The sequence below is a fragment of the Heterodontus francisci genome, chromosome 13, assembly GCF_036365525.1.
Source record: "Heterodontus francisci isolate sHetFra1 chromosome 13, sHetFra1.hap1, whole genome shotgun sequence".
NCBI classification, from domain to species: domain Eukaryota; kingdom Metazoa; phylum Chordata; class Chondrichthyes; order Heterodontiformes; family Heterodontidae; genus Heterodontus; species Heterodontus francisci.
In genome coordinates, this window is record NC_090383.1 from 57,425,636 (window position 1) to 57,448,173 (window position 22,538).

At 43.2% G+C, this 22,538-nt stretch overlaps 1 protein-coding gene across 6 annotated transcripts in view; it reads left to right on the forward strand.

Moving 5' to 3' along the window:
• Positions 1-22,538, forward strand: part of usp34 (ubiquitin specific peptidase 34) — a 405,374-nt gene that overhangs the window by 250,691 nt on the left and 132,145 nt on the right. For all 6 annotated transcript variants that reach the window (XM_068044870.1, XM_068044865.1, XM_068044869.1 and 3 more), the window contains exons 38-41: positions 419-523; positions 18,508-18,563; positions 18,656-18,776; positions 21,221-21,404. In XM_068044870.1, the coding sequence (XP_067900971.1) occupies positions 419-523; positions 18,508-18,563; positions 18,656-18,776; positions 21,221-21,404 (466 nt within the window). The remainder of the gene's footprint in view (positions 1-418; positions 524-18,507; positions 18,564-18,655; positions 18,777-21,220; positions 21,405-22,538) is intronic.

Sequence of the window (22,538 nt, forward strand, 5' to 3'; positions counted from 1 at the left end):
TTTTTGCCCACTCACTCGACCTATCTGTATTGGTCTGCAACCTCCTTATGTCCTCTTCACAACATACTTTACTACTTTACTTAATGTTGATGAGGAATTTCTTCACTCAGGTTGGTGAATCTTTGGAATTCTGTACCCAGGGGGCTGTGGAGGCTCAGTCATTGAGTATATTTAAGACTGAGATGGATAGATTTCTAGATGTTAAAGATATCAAGCGATATGGGATAGTGCTGGAAAATGGCAATGAGGTAGAAGATCAGCCATGGCCTACTCCTCCTATTTCCTATGTACAAGAATCCCTTTAGGCACAATACTACATAAAGTGAATTTTGGGAGAAAACTGCTGAAATAAAAATGGAAGTCTCGCAGTGCACAGGAATTGTGAACTTAACAGTGTTAAAACAATTGTTTTTTTCAGGAGGTGGATTATGAAGAGGAGCCAGTATTGCGAGCAGGTTGCAAGGAATATTTCTGGCTACTTTGTAAACTGATTGATAACATTCATGTAAAAGATGCTAGTCAGGTATGCACTTCTGACACCTTTTGTTCCCTGATGTTGAAAAGTAATGACATGTCAAAAGCTTCTTTCAACTCTAGTTTTCATAATCTGAATAGCGAGTTTCTTCTGTATTTTTCTTTCAGGTGTTAGCATATATTACAAAAAAATTCTTTTAATCCATCTTTCTATTATTTTTCTATTTTATTTTAAAGATTTTGTAGATTATAAAGCAACTTTTAGCGATTTGTGCTCAGGCCTGAAAATACAACATAGAAGAAACTCGCTATGTTAAATCATGTCTGAAGACTAACACCTCAATTTATTTGAAAGTGACGGTGACAGTTTGAATATGTGAGAACCCAAAGGTAGACTCATCTCCAGTTGAACTTGATTTTTCTTCTGTTTTGCCAGATAAAGTCTCTGATCTAGTGATAGATTTGCATGTTAATTGCACTTCAGCCAAGACTGTCATCCACCTGACTTTCTCTGCAACTGTGATTTTTTGTAACTTGTATGAAATGTTTTCACAATAATCCATCTAAAAATCTATCCGTTTTGATTTGCAGAAACTATTATTGCTGTTCACACATTAACATTTCCCAATTTTAATTAACAATAGAACGTAGTTTGGATTTGTGAGGACAAAATATTGAATATGCAGTAAATTCTGTCCCAACTTTTTAAGTTACTAAAACGTTGAAATAAATTGGAGCTTCTTTCTCTTCAAAGAATCTCATGAGTTTCTTAATTATTTTACTGATGACATATCTTGTGTCTTACGTGTGCTTCCTGTTGTGTAACACATCTTTTAATGCTCTTTCTGGAACTATCACATCGCTTTCTGTTGTTTTTCTATTGACCCCTGTTTTACCTGATCTCCACTGGTGGCTTAATTAATTTGAGACCTCCAAAGTTAGTCGCCTGCTAAGTGGCCCAGCTTGCATCATTTGGTTAGATTTAATTGAATGTTCAAAAATGCTTCAAACTTTTAATAGTTTCTGCATTGTCAAGCTGGCCCCATGCAATACTTCCACTGCTGGCTACTCAAGCTGATTTCACAGCCCACATGCCTTTTGCTCTACCTGCTCCTGCTGCTGTACACTGGACTCTGATGCATCTAGCTATCTCTGCCTCCAGCCTCTGCTGCCTCCCTCTTCTGCCTCCTGCTCCTTTCTTGGCAAATAAGTTTGGTGTAGTAAGTACTTTTAATTACAGAAAACCAGGTTCCCAGCTTAATGCTGGAAAACTGACTTTGCATTGAGGAAAGGGAGAGCGGTGTGTGGAAGAGGGAGACTAAAGATCAGTATGGTTAAGAGGCAGAGGTGGGGGACAATGGAAGAAAGAAGATCAGGCTCAGGCAGCATGAAGGTTGACCGTGTAGTCCATGAGGCTGTGATCCAAAATACTGCCAGATCTCCCCCTCCCCCTAAACCGGAACCAACATCCTTGCTGGGAGATTTGCTAGTGCTGTTGTGGGGTGCTGTTGTGGGGTGGGGTGGGAGGGAGGGTTTAAACTAATTTGGCAGGGGGATGGGTTACAAAATGGAGTTACAGTAGGGGGTGATGCACAGTCAAATATAGAAGAGAAACTGAGGTCTGGAAGGCAGAGCAAATATAGACCTGTTAAGGCACAAGTGAAAAATGCAAGCTGGATTGCATCTATTTTAATGCAAGGTGTCTCACTAGTAAAGCAGATGAATTGAGGGCATTGATTAGCACATGGCATTATGATATTGCTATCACAGAGACAAGGTTGAGGGAAGGGCAGGACTGGCAGCTCAATATTCCAGGGTATAGAATCTTCAGGCGTGATAGGGGAGGGGGTAAAAGAGGAGGTGGCGTTGCACTGTTGATCAAGGAGTCAATTACTGCAGTAAGGGGGGATGATATCTTAGAAGGTTCCTCAAATGAGGCCATATGGGTAGAATTTAAAAGCAAAAAGGGGGCAATCACTTGGCTGGGAGTGTACTACAAATGTCCAAACTGTCAGGGAGAGATAGAGGAGCAGATATGTAGGCAAATCGCAGGTGTAAAAATAATAGGGTAATATTAGTAGGGGATTTCAATTTCCCCAATATCAACTGGGATAGTCTTAGTGCAAAAGGCTTAAAGGGGGCAGAATTCTTAAAATGCATGCAGGAGAGCTTTTTGAGCCAGTATGTAGAAAGTCCTACAAGAGAAGGGGCAGTACTGGACCTAATCCTAGGGAATGAAGCCGGACAAATGGTAGAAGTGTCAGTGGGGGAACATTTCGGGGATAGTGACCATTACTTTGTAAGATTTAAGGTAGTTATGGAAAAGGACAAAGGTGGACCGAAAATAAAGGTACTGAATTGGGGGAAGGCCGATTTTAAGATGATAAAACAGGATCTGGCTACAATGGACTGGGAGCAGCTACTTGTAGGAAAGTCTACATCCGATCAGTGGGTATCATTCAAAGAAGAAATAGTGAGAGTTCCGAACCAACATGTACCCATTAAGGTGAAGGGTAGAACCAACAAGTCCAGGGAACCCTGGATGACAAGGGACATAGAGGATTGGATCAGGAAAAAAAAGGAGGCTTATGGCAGATTCAGAGTGCTGAAAACAGTGGAAGCACTGGAGGAGTATAGAAAGTGTAGGGGAGTACTTAGGAGAGTGAAGAGGGGACATGAAAAAACACTGGCGGCAAGATAAAGGAAAATCCTAAGACGTTTTATTAGTAATATTAAGGGCAAGAGGATAACCAGGGAAAGAGTAGGGCCCATTAGGGATCAAAGTGGCAATCTGTGTGTGGAGCCAGAGGACATAGGTGAGGTTTTAAATGATTACTTTTCATCTGTGTGTTCACTATGGAGAAGGACGATGTAGATGACGATATCAGGGAGGGGGATTGTGATATACTTGAACATATTAGCATTGAAAGAGAGGAAGTATTAGCTGTTTTAGCGGGCTGAAAAGTGGATAAATCCCCAGGCCCAGATGAGATATATCCCAGGCTGTTATGTGAGGCAAGGGAGGAGATTGCAGGGGCTCTGACACAAATTTTCAGATCCTCTTTGGCCACAGGAGAGGTACCAGAGGATTGGAGGACAGCGAATGTGGTACCATTATTTAAGAAGGGTAGCAGGGCTAAACCAGGTAATTACAGGCCGGTGAGTCTCACATCAGTGGTTGAGAAACTATTGGAAAATATTCTGAGGGAGAGGATTAATCTCCACTTGGAGAGGCAGTGATTAATCAGGGATAGTCAGCATGGCTTTGTCAGGGGGCGATCGTGTCTAACTAATTTGAATTTTTTGAGGCGGTGACTAGATCGGTAGATGAGGGTAAAACAGGTGATGTCGTCTACATGGACTTCAGTAAGGCTTTTGATAAGGTCCCGTATGGGAGATTGGTTAAGAAGGTAAGAGCCCATGGGATCCAGGGCAATTTGGATCCAAAATTGGCTTAGTGGCAGGAGGCAGAGGGTAATGGTCGAGGGTTGTTTTTGCGAGTGGAAGCCTGTCACCAGTGGTGTACCGCAGGGATTGGTGTGGGACCCTTTCTGTTTGTAGCATTAATAATTTAGACATGAATATAGGAGGTATGATCAGTAAGTTCGCAGATGACATCAAAATTGGTGGTGTCGTAAATAGTGAGGAGGAAAGCCTTAGATTACAGGGTGATCTAGATGGGCTGGTAAGATGGGCGGAGCTGTGGCAAATGGAATTTAATCCTGAGAAGTGTGAGGTGATGCATTTTGGGAGGACTAACAAGGCAAGGGAATATACAATGGATGGTAGGACCCTTTGAAGTACAGAGGGATCTTGGTGTACTTGTCCATAGATCACTGAAGGCAGCAGCACAGATAGATAAAGTGGTTAGGAAGACATATGGGATACTTGCCTTTATTAGCCAAGGCATAGAATATAAGAGCAGGGAGGTTATGATGGAGTTGTATAAAACACTAGTTCGGCCACAGCTGGAGTACAGCGTACAGTTCTGGGCACCGCACTATAGGAAGGATGTGACTGCACTGGAGATGGTGCAGAGGAAATTCACCAGGATGTTGCCTGGGCTGGAGCATTTCAGCTATGAAGATGAACTGAAAAGGCTAGGGTTGTTTTCCTTAGAGCAGAGAAGGCTGAGGGGGGGACCTGATTGAGGTATACAAAATTATGAGGGGCATTGATAGGTTAGATAGGAAGAAACATTTTGCCTTAACGGAGGGGTCAATATCCAGGGGGCACAGATTTAAGGTAAGGGGGTGGAGGTTTAAAGGAGATTTGAGGAAAAAAATTTTCACCCAGAGAGTGGTTGGAATCTGGAACGCACTGCCTGAAGAGGTGGTAGAGGCAGGAACCCTCACAACATTTAAGAAGTATTTAGATGAGCACTTGAAATGCAGTAGCGTACAAGGCTACGGGCTAAGTGCTGGAAAATGGGATTAGAATAGTTAGGTGCTTGATGGCCGGCACAGACACGATGGGCCAAAGGGCCTGTTTCTGTGCTGTATGACTCTGTCTCCCTCTCCGCCCTCGCCCTGTCCGCCCTCCAACATGTATGTATGTTACAGGTGTGTTTATATCCTGGCTCATAAATTGAACAGCTTTTGGTGTGTGTTCGGAACAAAAGTGGGAAAACAAGTCTGGCACTTAACGAAATGTGCAATTCTATTAATATATTATAGTTAAGGATCTTTGAAGTCATTTTTCGTTTCATTGAGAGTGATCATGAATAGAGTGCATCAGAAACAGTGCGTAAAAGTTGCAAATTTGCTGAGAATGGGAATTCGATTCAAATGAGGAAGGGTTGATGCTTTTTGCCTCCAATACTTAGCGATAGGTGTAAGCTTGAGGCAGTAAGTATTTAAAATTTTTGTCCAATATTTTAGTGCTTAATGCAAGTTAGTTTTCTGAGAAAGAAAATTAACCTACAACAAAGTAAAAAAAAGATAATATAAATAACCTAGACTAAGATCTGACAGAGCAAGTTGTTTGTCTGAACTGCAGTATATGAGACTTTGTGGACAGCAAGACTGTCCCAATCGAACACGACTGCAGTCGATGTCGCTGTCTTTACTCTCTCCTGCTCAGTTGTTGAGCTGGAGTCCAAGTAAGAGACACATTAGGGAGAGGGCGAGCTATCCAGACAGTTTGCTCCAGACCTTGGTCATACATCATAGAGAGGCGTAGGTTCAGAATGGGGTTCGTGTAACCAATAATGTATAGAGTAAGCGGAGCCCGGGTGAGATAAAGAATGAGGATCTGCAGAAATTGATTCAATTCAACAGGTACAAGGTACTTGCTACCTGCAAGGATAGGGATAAAGAGTATAGGAAGGACAGCCAGAATGCAGACTGTGGCATCTTAGAACAGGAGGCAGTCCAAAGTGGAGAGGAGGAGGAGGGTAAGCATAATGTGGTAGTTGTAGGAGATTCAGTAATTAGGGGGACAGATAGCATCCTTTGTAAGCAGGATGCTGAGTCCCATATGGTATGTTGTCTACCTGGTGCCAGGGTGTGGGGCATCCCGAACCAGCTTGAAAGGATATTGGAGAGGGAGGGGAAGATCTAGTTATTGTGATCCATGTTGGAACCAACAACATGAGGAAGAGTAGGAAAGGGGTCCTGTTTGGAGAGTACCAAGAACTAGGAGCTAAATTAAGGAACAAGACCTGAGGTGTTATAATCTGAAGGCTGGATTATGACCTGAATCATGTGCAAATTGGCATAGGAATAAGATGATTAGGGAGGTGAACATGTGCTGAACAAGTGGCATGGGAGGAGGGGTTCCATTTCATGCAATACTGACACCAGTAGTGGGACAAGGAGGAATTGTACCTTTGGCGTGGCTCCACCTGAACTGGGCTGGGACCAGCGTCCTAGCAGAAAGGATAAATAGGGTGGACACAAGGGGCAGGATTTTACCTGGGTCTTGCGACCCTGATGTCTGGTCCAAATGGGGGTTCCAAGCCATTGCTTGCTGGTTGCGAGACCGGCTCGGCAATATTCCCAGAGGCAGCCTCTTAATTGGTCGCCTCCACATTCGCAGTCCTTGGCAGGCTCCCAATGTTGCTGGCAGCAATCAGAGGGCTGGCAGCGCTAGAACCACAGCAGCCCCACTGGGAGAGGTAGGAGACCTCAAGGGTGCCTCAGCATGAAGGTGCCCTCAGAGGAGTCAATCTAAATTAATAAATCAGAGGGGCTAAGCTGGTAGGCCTCTTGGATTGGAAGGGAAACCCTCCAGATGCATCCTATGGCTGCAGCAGCTTTCTTTCATGCCCGTAGCTCCCTCTTTGGGACATGGAGCCTCTGGTTCTGATAGCTCAGCCCAACCCCGCCCTCAAGCTCTCTGGACTGCCACAGGGAGGCCTCTTCCATTAAGCTGGCAGCCTCCACACGTGACGGAGAACCGCTGTTGAGCCCTCTAAATTGCCTCTAATTGGGGCCTTAAATATGCAAATTGGATGCTCACCTCCATGATGCGGGCAGCTGATTGTTTCTCAGGCTGCCACAGGACACTTCCCTGGCTGCCAGCCTCGGTCGGGGAACCATCCCGACCTACCTCCCCGCTATTTTCCTGGGCCCCCCACCAAAGTCCTCCCTCACAGGGCTGGAAAAATTCAGCACAAGGACTTTAAATTTGACTCGGGCTGGGTTCCGCCAGGGCCACTCAGCTCCTGACCTCATTACAGCCTTGGTTCAAACGTGGACAAAAGAGCTGTACTCAAGAGGTGAGGTGAGAGTGACTGCCCTTGACATCAAGGCAGCATTTGACCGAGTAGGGCATCAAGGAGCCCGAGCAAAACTGAGGCCATTGGGAATCGGGAGTGGGGGGACCCTCCACTGGTTGGAGTCATAACTTGCGCAATGGAAGATGGTTGTGGTTGTTGGAGGTCAATCGTCTCAGTTCCAGGACATCACTGCAGGAGTTCCTCAGGGTAGTGTCCTAGGCCCAACCATCTTCAGCTGCTTCATCAGTGACGTTCCTTCAATCATAAGTCAGAAGTGGGGATGTTTGCTGATGATTGCACAATGTTCAGCACCATTTGTGACTCCTCAGATACTGAAGCAATCCGTGTCGAAATGCAGCAAGACTTGGACAATATCCAGGCTTGGGCTGTTAAGTGGCAAGTAACATTTAGATTTAGATTTTTTTTTAGATTTTAGAGATACAGCACTGAAACAGGCCCTTCGGCCCACCGAGTCTGTGCCGACCATTAACCATCCATTTATACTAATCCTGCACTAATCCCATATTCCTACCACATCCTCACCTGACCCTATACTCCCCTACCACCTACCTATACTAGTGGCAATTTATAATGGCCAATTCACCTATCAACCTGCAAGTCTTTTGGCTGTGGGAGGAAACCGGAGCACCTGGAGGAAACCCACACAGGCACAGGGAGAACTTGCAAACTCCACACAGGCAGTACCCAGATTTGAACCCGGGTCGCTGGAGCTGTGAGGCTGCGGTGCTAACCGCTGCGCCACTGTGCCGCGCCACTGTGCCAGGCAATGACCATCTCCAACAAGAGAGAATCTAACCATCTCACCTTGACATTCAATAGCATTACCATCGCTGAATCCCCCACTATCAACATCCTAGGGGCTACCATTGACCAGAAACTGAACTGGAGTAGCCATATAAATACCATGGCTACAAGAGCAGGTCAGAGGTTAGGAATCCTGCGGCGAGTAACTCACCTCCTGACTCCCCAAAGCCTGTCCACCATCTACAAGGCACAAGTCAGGATTGTGATGGAATACTCTCCACTTGCCTGGATGGGTGCAGCTCCAACTACACTCAAGAAGCTCGACACCATCCAGGACAAAGCAGCCCGCTTGATTGCCATCCCATCTACAAACATTCACTCCCTCCACAGTGGCAGCAGTGTGTACGATCTACAAGATGCACTGCAGCAATGCACCAAGGCTCCTTAGACAGCACCTTCCTAACCCGCGAGCTCTACCAATTAGAAGGACAAGGACACAAATGCATGGGAACACCACCACCTGCAAGTTTCCCTCCAAGTCACACATCATCCTGACTTGGAACTATATCGCCGTTCCTTCAGTGTCGCTGGGTCAAAATCCTGGAACTCCCTTCCTAACATCACTGTGGGTGTACCTACTGCACATGGACTGCAGCGGTTCAAGAAGGCAGCTCACCACCACCTTCTCAAAGGCAGTTAGGGATGGGCAATTAATGATGGCCTGGCCAGCGAAGCCCACATTCCATGAATGAATGAAAAAAAATGAGTAAATGTGGGGGGGGGGACAGGGCTCACGTGGGAAAAGTAGCATAAATAATAAAAACAAAAAATGCTGCAAATTTTCAGGGCAGGCAGCAACTGTGGAGATGAAAAACAGCTTATATTTAAGGTTGATGACCTTTCATCAGAACTAGGAAAAATTAGAAATGTGATAGGTTTTGAGCAAGTGAAAGGGGAAGAAGAACAAAAGGGAAAGTCTGTGATAGGGTGGAGGGCAAGAGAGTTTAAATGACAAAAGCTTTCATGGTATAAAGCCAAGTGAAGAAAAAAAAGATGTCTGGATGAGGTGTAAATGGCAGGAGAGTAGCCATCGAACGCAAAGTAAAAGGATTAAGAAGGAAATGGTTTGAAAGCAAATGAAAGGGAAGAGAATAACGTTAGTCAGAAATTGTGCTTTAGACACTACAGGTAAAGGGAAAACTAAAAATATGTGAAGTAACTAAACCAGGAGAGAGAAATAAGAAATGTGCGAGTAAAACATTAGAGCTGAAGGACAGGTTATGATGCCTGACCCAAATAAGCGTTCTTTATGGAAATACACAGGGTATACATTGCAGGCGCAAATTCAGCTTGGAGATTCTGATAAGGTAGCAATTACTGAGAGATTGCTACAAGACAGTCAGGACTGGGAACTAAATTTACCAAGTTATAAGATCTATAGGAAAGATAGGGGAAATAGTAGAAGGGGAGGAACAGCCTTCGTGATTCAGGATGAAATCACTTCAATGATAAAAGAGGATATAACAAGAGAAAAGCAGTTACTGTAGACTTTATGGGTAGAATTAAGAAATAGAAAATAATTTTAGACTGTCGTGAGAGTTGTGTATAGACCCCCTGGTAGTAGCTGTGAAGTGGTAGATTCTATAAATGTCGAGGTTGAACAAGCATGTCGTAAAGGCAGGGTGCGGGATTTTGAATAAAAACAGGAAATGCTGGAAATACTCAGCAGGTCTGGCAGCATCTGTGGAGAGAGAAGCGGAGTGGGATTTTAACTTGCATTTAGATTGGGATAATCAGATTAGCTCATGTCAGAAAGATAGTGAATTTCTTGAGTGTGTTCAAGATAGTTTACTGTAGCAATATGACCTGGAGGCAACGAGGGGGCATGCCATATTAGATTTAATGATGAATAATGAGCCAGATTTAGTTAACAATCTCACGGTGCATGAACATTTATCTATTGGCGATCACATGATGGCATTCAACATCGTGTTTGAAAGGGAGAAATGGAAAACAGCTACTAAGATTTTAGAATTAGGTCAAGCTGACTTCAATGGGGTGAGACAGAGATTGTCACCAGTAAACTGTACAAATCTGTTAATGGGTAAAAAGGCAGAAGATCAATGGGAAAGGTTCAAAAAGAATTTAATGTGATGCAGAACTAGTTTATATCCCTAAGGAGCAAGACCTCTACTTGCCAAAAACTGCCAGCCATGGACAACTAAAGAGGTAAGAGAGATCATAAAGCTAAAAGAAAAAGCAAACAAAAGTGCTGAATATAACAGATATAACAAATGGTAGAGACACTAAGAACTGCAAAGGATGACAAAACAGATACAAGAGCTACAAAACAGGAGTATGAAAAGAAACTTGCAAGAGATATCAGAATCAATGCACATTTTTAATTATATTAGGGACAAGAGAGGGGGATCAGGAGCAATAAGGGCCCCTTGAAAACTGATGGTGATATCATCAAAGAGAATAAGGAAATTACAGACATGTTGAATAACTACTTTTGTGTTAGTATTTGCAATAGACATTCCAAGGGAACTGGTAGTAAATCAGGGACTAACCAAAATTTAACTTAAGCAAAATAACATCAATGAAGAAAATAATGGCACTGAAGAGTGTCCCCAGGATAGGTGGTTTCCATCCCAGGGTTTTAAAGGAAATAGGTGAGAACACTGCAGATGCCCTGACTACAATCTTCCAAAATTCTCTCGATTCGGGAACTGTTGCTTTGGATTTGAAAATTGCGCATGCCACTCTGCTAATTAAGAAAGTTGAGAGGGGGAAATTGGGGAATTATAGACTATTAGCCAAACATCTATTGTTGGGGAAAATAGTGGAGTCTATAATTAAGGATACAGTGACTGGACACCTTGAAAATTTTCAGCTGATCAGAGAGAGGGTAAAGGGTAGTCCATGTCTGATAAACCTGATTGATTTTTTTCAAGAAGTGATGAAAGTAGTTGGCGGGGAATGTCTATGAATGTTATTTTTATGGCCTACCAGATGGCATTTCATAAAGTCCCTCATAAGAGACTGTTAGCTTGAGCCAAAGCTCATTGAATTGAAGGCAAATTATTGACCTAGTTAGGAAATTGACTGTATGGCAGGAGACAGTGTAAGGATAATGGGCAGCTATTCTAATTGGCAGGATGTGACTAGTGGTGTCCGGCAAGGATCTTAAGTTGGGGCCTCAACTATTCACTATTTATTAACAATTTAGATGATGGGATAGAAAGCCACATATCCAGGTTTGCTGATGACACAAAGATAGGTGGTATGTAAGCAGTGCTGATGAAAGCCTGAAATTACAAAGAAATATTAATAGATTAAGTGAAAGGGAAATACTGGCAAATGGATTTCAATGGAGGTAAATGTGAGGCCATCCACTTTGGACCGACAATGTCCTCGTCGCTCACTTTCGAACTGGATGTCCATGAATAAGGTGATCCCTGGTGATCCTGTTGGTCTTTCTCTTCTCCGCAAACTTCAACTTTCAAAACAGGTTCAAATCTTCACAGCCTTTCACTGTATCAGTCTTCTCTGAGAGCAGGTGTTCCCTCTCTCTTCTCCTTCTGGCTGCCGTCACTGGTCGTCTTCCTTGCAGCCTGCTCTGAGGCTGCTACCACTGGTCTTTTGTACTGCATGTCTACCTTCAGAAAATCTATTAAATTTATCTGAAATCAAAAGTCAATAGCCTATTGTCCTTTTGCAATATACCAAGTCCACAAGTGTGGCTACAGCAGAGCTACCCAGGCTTTCCATTGTTTCCAGGTGTTTGCAGCTGCCGTGCACATTTGCATTGTGAGAATCACTGACTCCTTGCTTACGATTCAAAAGTCTAGAATGGTGAAACCCATTGTTCTTCAGGTATTATAACGCTGCAGTTCTGCTTTTTTAACAAACGTCTTTTGATCTGGGATCTTTGTTGTCCTGGTAGCCAGGATTTGCATCTTGTTTTAAGCAGAGTTGTTGAACTCACCTGACTTCTGACTCCATCTTAAACTTTTAAAAATTGCAGTTTTTAAAACATAATCATGTTACAAAGTCCAGCATTAATAACATGTGATACACTTATACACACAGCCCTGATTAGACCACACCTGGAGGACTGTGATCAATTTGGGGACCACACCTTCGGAAGGATATATTGGCCTTGGAGACAGTGCAACATAGCTTTGCCACAATGATACCTGGACTCCCAAGAGTTAAATTACGAGGAGAGACTACACAAACTAGGGTTGTATTCTCTGTAATTTAGAAAGTTAAGGGGTGATTTGATCGAAGTTTTCAAGATGTTAAGGGGAGCACATACAGTAGATAGAGGGAAGCTATTTCAGTTGGTTGAGGCATCTAGGGCTATGAGGCACAGGGTAAAAATATTTCTATGCACAAAGGGTATTCTCCTCCACAAACGACAATTGTTGCTGGACCAATTGTTGATTTTGAATCTGGGTTTGATAGATTTTTGTTAACCAGAGGTTAATGGTTCAGTGTCATCATAATAGTGCAAAACACAAACATCTTTCGAAGTCTGACTGAAATAAGAACTAGTTGATGCTGAAGTTCAATTTCTGTGCTATAAACAGTCATTATATGCACTCATTGTATCCAGTGAATCGTCTTTGTTAACCTTAACTGTAGTCATTATCTAGGCTCGTCAGATATAAATTTTTTAAATCTTGCTTCTGAGTCTGATCGTTCCACAGTATTAAAGATCTTGATGGATATGCATCTTGATACACATTTTCATTCCTTGTCCCATCTTTGTTTCAAACCATAAATAGTGTTTCTTTGCTTATTTGAGTCTGTTGGTGGTGTATTTCAGGCTTCTGCTTGTGTGGCTAGTATTAAATGTGTGAGCCCTTAAAACATTTTTTTGTCACAATACCTATTTGAATGCTGCCTTAATTTTCATTTTGGCAGCACAAGTCCGATCTTGTCAGCATCAGACAGCACTTAATCTCCCTCCCAAAATGTGTTTGAAGAACTTGTCTCAATTTTGCGCCTTTTCAGAATTTAAGTTCATTCTAAGGATGTAGTTCACACTTCATGCACATTACGTACTTCTGTCGTCATATTGTGTTCCACTAACTTGGCACACACACACATATCTTGGAATCTACTAAGACCAGGAAGCAACTCTATCTATATTGGGTAGCTAGCTATAGTTTTATTTTAACTGATCCATTTGCCAAGGTCTGGGAACTTGTTCGTTTAAAAATTGATTTTGAAAGTCTTTATTTACAGATATATATACTCACACTACAGATTAAATTATTTTATATTTCACATTTATTTAATTTCCTTTTCTGTTATTCCAAAATCTTTACAATGTTTTTTTATTCATTCATGGATGTGGGAGCCGCTGGCAAGACCAGCATTTATTGCCCATCCCTAATCGCTCTTGAGAAAGTTGGGGTGAGCCACCGCCTTCGAACACTGTACTCTGTGGTGTAGGTACACCCATAGTGCTGCTAGGGAGGGAATTCCAGAATATTCACCCAGTGACAGTGAAGGAATGGCGATATAGTTCCAAGTTAGGTGTGTGTGACTTGGAGGCGAATTTGCTGGTGGTGTTCCAATGCGCCTGCTGCACTTGTTCTTAGAGATCGTGGGTTTGGAAGGAGCCGTGGCAAGTTGCTGCAGTGCATCTTGTAGATGGTACACACTGCAGCCATGGCGCGCCTACAGTGGAGGGAGTGAATGTTTAAGATGGTGGAGTGTGTGCCAATCAAGTGGCCTGCTTTGTCCTGGACATTGTTGAGCTTCCTGAGTTTGTTTTGGAGCTACCCTCATCCAAGTAAGTGGGGAGTACTCCATCACACCCCTGACTTGTGCCTTGTGGATGGTGGGGTGACAGGAGGTAAGCTACTCGCCACAGAATTCCCAACCTCTGACCTGCTCTTGTAGCCGCAGCATTTACATGGCTATTCCAGTTAGGTTTCTGGTCAATTGTGATGTTGATGGTGGGACATTTAGTGATGGTAGTGCCATTGAATGTCAAGGGAAGTTGCCGATTGTTTGGCACTTGTGTGGTACGAATGTTACTACCACTTATCAGCCCAAGCCTGAATGTTGTCCAGGTCTTGCTGCTTGCAGGCGCAGCCTAATTCATTATCTGAGGATTTGCAAATGGAACTGAACATTGTGCAATTATCAGCAAGCATCCCTACTTCTGACCTTATGATGGAAGGAAGGTAATTGATGAAGCAGCTGAAGATGCTTGAGCCTAGGGCACTGCCCTCAGGGACTCCGGTACTGATGTCCTGGAGCTAAGATGATTGGTCTCCAACAACCACAACCACCTTTCTTTGTGCTGGGTATGACTTCAGCCAATGGAGAGTTTTCCTCCTTATTCCCATTGACTTCAATTTTATTTGGATTCCTTGATGCCACACTCCAGTCAAATGCTGCCTTGATGTCAAGGGCACTCTCAACTCACCTCTTCACTTCAGCTCTTTGGTCCATGTTTGGCCCTCGGCTTTAATGAGGTCTGGAGCTGAGTGATCCTGGCAGAACCCAAAATGAGCATAAATGAGCTGAGTAAATGCTGTTTGATAGCACTGTTTATAATGGCTTTCATTATTTTGCTGATGATTGAGAGTAGACTGATGGGTGGTAATTGACCTGATTGGATTTGTCCTTTTTGTGAACAGAACGTACCTGGGCAATTTTCCACATTGTCAAGTAGATGCCAGTGTTTTTTTCTGTACTGGAACAGCTTGGTTACAGCTTAATTCTGGAGCACTAGTCTTCAGCTGTGCAGCCAGGATGGTGTTGGGGCCTATAGCCTTTGCTGTATCCAGTGCACTGAGCCGTTTCTTGATAACCTGTGGAGTGAATCAAATGGGCTGAATACTGGCATCTGTGATAATGGGGACCTCAGGAAAGGCAGAGATGAATCATGCACTTGACACTTAGCTGGACAGTTGCAAACTCTTCAGCCTTGTCTTTTGCACCGATGTGCTGGGCTCCACCAACAGTGAGAATTGGTATGTTCGTGGAGCCTCCTTCTCCAGTTAATTGTTTAATTGTTCACCACCATTCATGACTGGATGTGGCAGGGCTGCAAAGCTCTGTTCTGATCCGTTGGTTGTGGGATCGCTTAGCTCTGTCAATTGTATGCTGCTTCCTCTCTTTAGCATGCATGTAGTCCTGTATTGCAGCTTCACCAGGTTGGTATCTCATTATTAGGTATGTGTGTTGCTACTCCTGGCATGCCCTCCTATACTTATTGAACCAGGATTGGTCCCCTGATTGATGGTAGAGTGAGGGATATACCAGGCCATAAGGTTACATATTGTGGAAGAATATAATTGTGCTGCTGCTGATGGCTCACAGCACCTCATGAATGCCCATTTTTGAGTTGCCACATCTATTCTAAATCTATCTCATTTAGCTTGATGGTAGTACCACATAACATGATGGAGCGTGTCTTCAGTGTGAAGATAGGACTTCATCTCGACAAGGACTGTGCAATGGTCACTCTTACCAATATTGTCAGGGACAGCTGCATCTGTGACAGTTAGATTGGTGAGGGCGAATTCAAGTCGGTTACTCCCTCATATTGATCTCATCACATGCAGCAGGCCCAGTCTCACAGATAGGTCTCCCCAGGATTTGGCCACCTTGGGCAGTAGTGGTGCTACTGAGCTGCTCTCTGTGATGGAGTACATTCTGTGCCCTTGCTACCCTCACTGTTTCTTCCAAGTGGTGTTCAACATGGAGGAGCACTGATTCGTCAGTTGTGGTAGGTGGTAATCATTTGACCTGATGCTTATGAGACCTCTAGAGTCAATGTTGAGGACTCCCAGAGCCACTCCCTCCTGAATCTATACCGCTGTGCCAGCATCTCTGGTGCGAATATCCTGCCGGTGGGACAGGGCATGGCCAGGGATAGTGATGGACAAGTCTTGGACATTGGCTGTAAGGTATGATTCTGTGAGTATGACTATGTCAGATTGTTGCTTGACTGGACTGTGCGACAGCTCTCACAATTTTGAGTAAGTTCCCAGATGTTGGTGAGGAGGACTTTGCAGTATTGACTGGGCAGGGTCATTTGTCATATCCAGTGCCTAGGTTGGTGCTGGGTGATATGTCCGGATTTATTTTTCTTTGACTTTTGTGTAGCAGTTTGATACAACTGAGTGTCTTGCTAAGCCGGGTCAACCACAGTGCTGTGGGTCTGGAGTCACATGTAGGTAAAAACAGCAGATTTCCTTCCCTCGAGGGCATTAGTAAACCAGATGGGTTTTTACAACAATCAGGTAGTTTCACAGTCATCATTACTGAGACCAGCTTTTATCTTCCAGATTTTTTTTTACTTGAATTTAAATTCTTCCAGCTGCACTGGTGGGATTTGAACTCCTGTTTCCGGAGCATTAGTCCAGGCCTGTAGATTAGTAGTCCAGTAACATTACCACTATGCTTTTGTTCCCTTTTAGTGAACAATATTAATTAATTAAATTGCTATCAGTTTTAATAAATTAATCTTTTGGGCCTCCTTATCTCGAGAGACAATGGATACGCGCCTGGAGGTGGTCAGTGGTTTGTGAAGCAGCGCCTGGAGTGGCTATAAAGGCCAATTCTGGAGTGACAGGCTCTTCCACAGGTGCTGCAGAGAAATTTGTTTGTTGGGGCTGTTGCACAGTTGGCTCTCCCCTTGCGCCTCTGTCTTTTTTCCTGCCAACTACTAAGTCTCTTCGACTCGCCACAATTTAGCCCTGTCTTTATGGCTGCCATAAATTAATAAATTCTTGTTAATTTCATTATTTGAAACCAACATTCCTTCACTTCCCAACATCTAAAATAGACCATTACAATATTATCTTCAGAAGAGAGATTGAGCCTTTACTCTAGAGTTTAGAAGAATGAGAGGAGATCTAATTGACGTATATAAGATGATTAAGGGTATTGACAAAGTAGACATAGAGAGGATGTTTCCTCTTGTGGGGCAATCTAGAATGAGAGGTCATAATTATAGGATAAGGGGGTAGCTGAAAGGGTCGTGGGTCTGTAGAATTCACTACCCCAGAGTATGGTGGATGCTGGGACATTGAGTAAATTTAAGGAGGAGATAGACAGATTTTTAATTAGTAATGGGTTGAAGGGTTATGGAGAACTGGCAGGAAAGTGGAGTTGAAGCTGAGATGAGATCAGCAATGATCGTATTGAATGGCGGAGCAGGCTCGAGGGGCTGAATTGCCTACTCCTGCTCCTAGTTCTCATGTTCATAATACCATATGATTATCTTCATATCAGTGTATTGTGTGAAAATTTTTAAAGCCATAGACTTTGAGCTTGAACTTACCACTTGCAGTTACTACAATTAATAAGTGCACAGTTTGGGGGGAATTTTATGCTCGCCTCTGCGTCGGGTTTAGAGGCAGGGAGAGCATATAATCGGATGGGATGGTGGCCGGTGGTTCCCCACCCCTTTTCTGTCTCCACCCAAATTAAGCTTGGAGCGTGTAGGCCTGTGAATGACCTTCCCGCCCCACCACCAATTCAGGCCCTTAACTGGGCAATTACTGTCCAATTAAGGGCCTCATTCCACCACCGGACTTAGCCCAGCAGCAGGCGGGCCTGTCACTGCACGGGCAGTACGCGAAAGAAACCCATGCAGGTTGCTTGCCAGCTGCGGTGGGGGCCCTCGTTAAAAGGCACTTTGTGCCTGATAGAGGGACCCGGAATCTGGTAGGGGGATGTGGCACTCGGTTACCACACCCACCTCTTGCAGTGGTGCTACTCAGTTATAGAACTGCCGCCATCTGGTTGGCTGGCAGTTCTCAGCAGGGGGACTTCTGCAGCCAGAGTCCTTGACCCCAGTGAAGACCCGCCTCTGTCCACTTAAGTGCCTAATTGGCACTTGATCCAGCAGGCCTTCCCCAGAGGCGGCAACGCGAGGCTCTCGCCAGCACTTTTGGCGATGGTCGAGACCCCATCGCCCGGATAAAATCCCAGCCATAGTTTCATTGAGTCACTAGAAATTAGTTGGCTTGACAATGTATTATACATTACATGGGATAATGTAGTATATTCTCTGACTCAACATGATCAATACCATAGCAAATGTTATGGTATTTATAATTGTTAAATTGGAGCAATAGCAGCCTTTTCATTGTTGAGTTGTACAGTTTACGTTTAGTGAAGAATGTGTCGAAACACATTCAGAGAAAATTATAGACTACACCTTTGTAGCTCCTCTGATTTTGGCCTTTTGTGCACTCCTGACTTTAATCACTCCACTGTTGGTGGCCATGCCTTTAAGCTCCCAAGACCCTAAGCTCTCGAATTCCTTCCCCAAGCCTCTCTGACTCTTGACCTCTTTTTTCCCTCCTTAAAGATGCCCCTTAACCTACCTCTGGCCAAACTTTTGGCCATCTCTAATATCTCAAGACTTGATGTCAAATTTTGTTTGATAACATTTCTGTGAAATGCTTTGGGACGTTTTACTACTTTAAAGGCACTATATAAATAGATGATGTTGTTGTTGTGGTGGTGGTGTATGTGTAAGTGTGGAATTTCTTCTGCAGACAACACTGCTAGATCTTGATGCCTTGGCAAGACATCTCGCTGACTGCATTCGCAGGTTGGTCACCAAAATTTTAGAAGTATTTCTCGGGACAGTATTATGTTATTGCATTGTTGCATATTAATTTCTCTTCCCTTCTCCTTTTGTAGCAGAGAAATTCTTGATCAACAGGACAGTAGTACTGAAGATGATGGGCTTACAGGACTCTTGCGACTGTGTACTGTGGTCATAAAGCACAAGCCTCCATTTAAATTCTCCCGAGAAGGACAGGTAATCAACTTGTATTTTAGAGTGAAACCTACAGCACAGTGGGAGATTACTCAGCCTGTTGTGCCTGTGCTGGCTTTTTGATAGAGCAGTTGTGCTTGGTCCCACATCCCAGCTTTTTGCCCATAATCTTCTAAGTTCCTCATCCTTAAATACCTGTACAGCTCTCTTTTAAAATTATCTGTGGAATCAGCTTCCACTACCTTTTCAGCTGGAGTGTTCCAAATCCTGACAACTTTGAGTGAAAACATTCCTCCTGATCTTCCCTCTAGGTCTTTTTTCTAATGATTTTGAATCTATGACCACTAGTTATTGATCCACTCACCAAAGTGAGTATTTTTCCCCTACTTCATCTATCAAAACCTCTATTAGGTCATCGCTTAACCTTCTTTGTTCACCAGGATGTTGCCTGGGCTGGAGCATTTCAGTTATGAAGAGAGACTGAAAAAGCTAGGGTTGTTTTCCTTAGAGCAGGGAAGACTGAGAGGGGCCTGATTGAGGTATACAAAATTATGAGGGGCATTGATAGGTTAGATAGGAAGAAACATTATCCCTTCGTGGAGGGGTCAATAACTAGAGGCATAGATTTAAGGTTAAGGGACAGGAGGTTTAGAGGCGATTTGAGGAAAATCTTTTTCACCCAGAGGGTGGTTGGAATCTGGAACGCACTGCCTGAAGAGGTGGTAGAGGCAGGAATCCTGACAACATTTAAGTAGTATTTAGATGAGCACTTAAAATGCCATTGCATACAAGGCTACAGGCCAAGTGCTGGAAAATGGGATTAGAATAGTTAGGTGCTTGATGGCCGGCACAGCCGCAATGGGCCGAAGGGCCTGTTTCTGTCCTCTCTGACTCTGAAAATGGTCCTAAGTTTTCCAACTTCTCATAACTAAAGTCCTTCATCCCTAGTAACATTCTGGTACACCTCCTTTGTACCCCCTTCAAGACCTTTACATTCTTCCTGAAGTGTATTTGCTAGGAAAGAGTCATTAAAAAGAAAACACTTTACATTTGAAGCGAGTGAGGTGCTAATTCTGAAAAAATTACTGAGACTTTTATGTTCTCTTTTAACATTGTGACTGAATTGCTAGTAGTAATCACAAAGCTCGATATTCTTGGTTCAGTGGGGGCAGAATACTCATTGAAATTTCATAGAATTTTTCAACTGAACAGGGAATCCCTTTACTTCTCCAAAAGCTGCCAATGTAATTAGTTTCAAGTTTGACTTACTTTCACATGCTGATATCTGCAATAATATTGTAAGTAAAAATGTACTGAAACCAACAGTTACCCATCAAAAGTGGGGATCACAAAATCCAAAGTGTAAAAAAAAATTGCAGATAAACTTGCTGAGATTTATTTTACATGTTCATGTTTTAATTTTTCCAGTTATTTAAATATTGCATGCTATTAAGGAACTAAATCTACTAATTCATGAGATAAATTACAAAAGGAGTGAAGTAAAGATAAAATTGGAATATCAAGAATGTGCTTTCCCTGACGACACAGATATACAATTTTGCTGATCAAGTATGAAGCAGAAAGCTGTACCATCTGGTGCTATCCTACCAATTTACTGATATAAATCAGCACTGGACGAGTAATCCAGAGACCCAGGCTAATGTTCTGGGGGCACAGGTTCAAAGCCTACCAGAGCAGCTGGTGGAATTTAAATCTAATTGATAAATGTAATTAACTAATTAAAAGATCTAGAGTTGAAATCTAGTCTCAGCAATGGTGCCATGAAACTATCAATGATTGTCGTAAAAACCCATCTGGTTCACTAATGTTCTTTAGGCAAGAAGATTTGCTGGTCTGGCCTACACGTGACTCCAGACCCATACCAGTATGGTTGACTCTTAACTGCCCTTTAAAATGGCCTAGCAAACCACTCAGTTCAAGGGCAACTAGGGATGGGCAATAAATGCTGGCCTGCCAGCCACACCCACATCCCATTTAGTTTAGTTTAGTTTAGAGATACAGCACTGAAACAGGCCCTTCGGCGCACCGAGTCTGTGCCGACCATCAACCACCCATTTATACTAATCCTACACTAATTCCATATTCCTACCACATCCCCACCTGTCCCTATATTTCCCTACCACCTACCTATACTAGGGGCAATTGCTACTGGCCAATTTACCTATCAACCTGCAAGTCTTTGGCATGTGGGAGGAAACCGGAGCACCTGGAGAAAACCCACGCAGACATAGGGAGAACTTGCAAACTCCACACAGGCAGTACCCAGAATTGAACCCGGGTCGCTGGAGCTGTGAGGCTGCGGTGCTAACCACTGCGCCGCCATGAAAGAAAAAATTAATTCTGCTTTTTTCAAAAATAGCAGTACAGAACATGTCTGTTCAAGGTGTGTTAGTCAGCTGAATGGATTTTAGTGCTTTCTAAATACAGAGTGCCCAAAGCAAATATTTCATCTGCTTTTATTGTAGGAATTCCTAAGAGATGTGTTCAATCTCCTGTTTTTACTGCCAAGCCTGAAGGACAGACAACAACCAAAGTGCAAGTCCCATTCCTCCAGAGCAGCAGCCTACGATTTGCTAGTGGAAATGGTGAAGGGCTCAGCAGAAAACTACAGGTTGCTACACAACTGGGTGATGGCGCAGCACATGCAGTGTAAGAAAAATTTATAATAGTGCATGAAAAAAAGATTAAATGGACTAAATTCAAAGAAATGAGGAAACAAAGTAAATGAGTTTAAGAATGATGCATAGCAACTTTTCAACAACATCTAGAAGGAACGTCATTAAAGGAATTTTGTTGCGTATATAGGACAAATATATACATAGGTCAGCATGCTAGAGACTAATAGAAGTGACCTTAAATGGCTAACATGGCTTCAGAAGGAAAAGATCCTGCCTAATCAAGCTACTTAACTTTGAGGAAGTGACAACCAAAGTGGACTGTGGTGAAACTCTTGAGTTTGTGTACGTAGATTTCCAAAAGGCATTTGAAGATCTTTCATGTGCAAGGTTAATAGTTAATATCAAAACTGAGAGATGACAGGTAGAACTTGAATAGATGAGCAATTGGCTGTAGGGTAGAAAACAACAGATATTCGTGATGAGTTATATTGCGGTGGAAGGAAGTACTGAGTGGGGTGTCCCAGGGCTCTATGTTGGGACCACTACCATTTCATTTCTAACTTAGGTCAATAACTTGGATTCAGAAGCTCTAAGACAAGTTTGTCAAGTTTTGGAGATGATCCCAAACTTGGAGGTGCATTTGAATAGAAATTATGAAACAAGTTGGACAAAATGAGTGTGCCAAACAATTAGATTTGAAACTTATGGCAGAAAAGTGTGAAGCAGTACAACAACTTACATTTGTACACTAAGCATAGGAAACAAAAATGGATAACACACTCCACAAATGGTATTGAAGTAGCTACAGATAAAACAGAAAGAGACCTAGGAACCTTAGTATGGTTGACAGTCAACAGGTCCAATCAATACAGAGCAGCCATCAACAAAGCCATTTGGATGTTGAACCACGTAGCCAAAACAGTAGAATACAAACAAGTGAAAATCATGATCAGTTTGTGCAGTCCTCTGGTTAGAACGTATCTTGAGCATTGTATCCATTTGTGGTTGCCAGGAAGCAAGTGAGATATTCAAGTGCTGGAGGCACTGGGAAGAGCATCTCATTCTTTGTATCGGGGGGTTGAAATATGTGGAAAGGCTGGAGAAATTTGGACTTTTCAGCTTGGAAAGGAAACCTCTGAGACCTATTTAGAGATATACAAGATAG